At 64.2% G+C, this 528-nt stretch overlaps 1 protein-coding gene across 1 annotated transcript in view; it reads left to right on the forward strand.

Moving 5' to 3' along the window:
* Positions 1-528, forward strand: part of KIF3C (kinesin family member 3C) — a gene marked incomplete at its 3' end in the record, with an annotated part of 20,518 nt that overhangs the window by 15,990 nt on the left and 4,000 nt on the right. The window contains exon 4 of the mRNA XM_009644088.2: positions 398-514. Within this exon, the coding sequence (XP_009642383.2) occupies positions 398-514 (117 nt within the window). The remainder of the gene's footprint in view (positions 1-397; positions 515-528) is intronic.

Below are 528 nucleotides of genomic sequence, written 5' to 3' on the forward strand. Positions count from 1 at the left end.
AGGGGGGGGGGGGGGGGGGGGGAAGCTTTGCTGTGGGGACCGTTTGAGCTTTCCGTTGTTTCCTGGTGGGGCGGCTGGGGGAGCGGGGCTCCTGCCCGGAGGGGAGCCGGCGGAGCTGCCCGGGCGCCTTCGCTCCTCTCTGATCACCGCCTTCCCCTGCCCCCCCTCGCCTCTCTGCCGGCCGGATCTATTGCTTCAACCTCTCTGTCTCCATCACGTTTCCATCTTCTGGATGTTCTCCCGTTTCCCTGTGTCCCCCCCTCTCTTCCTGACATTCCTTTCCTCTCCCTTTCCGACCTGTTCCCTGTCACTTGTCCCATTAACTCCTTCCTCTTCTCCGCCCCTGCCCGCCCCCTTGCTCCCGCTCCGTCTCTCTCTCGGCCGGTCACTCGCTCAGGTACTTGATCATCGAGAACTTCACCCCGCCAGAAGAGAAGAACAAGATCATGAACCGCCTGTACTTCGACGGTGAGGAGGACCAGTGGAAGTTCCAGCCGCTGGGGCCCCCCCGCGGGTGCGACCCCCCCT

This window comes from Egretta garzetta, unplaced genomic scaffold (genome assembly GCF_000687185.1).
Source record: "Egretta garzetta isolate BGI_Z169 unplaced genomic scaffold, ASM68718v1 scaffold520, whole genome shotgun sequence".
Taxonomy (NCBI): domain Eukaryota; kingdom Metazoa; phylum Chordata; class Aves; order Pelecaniformes; family Ardeidae; genus Egretta; species Egretta garzetta.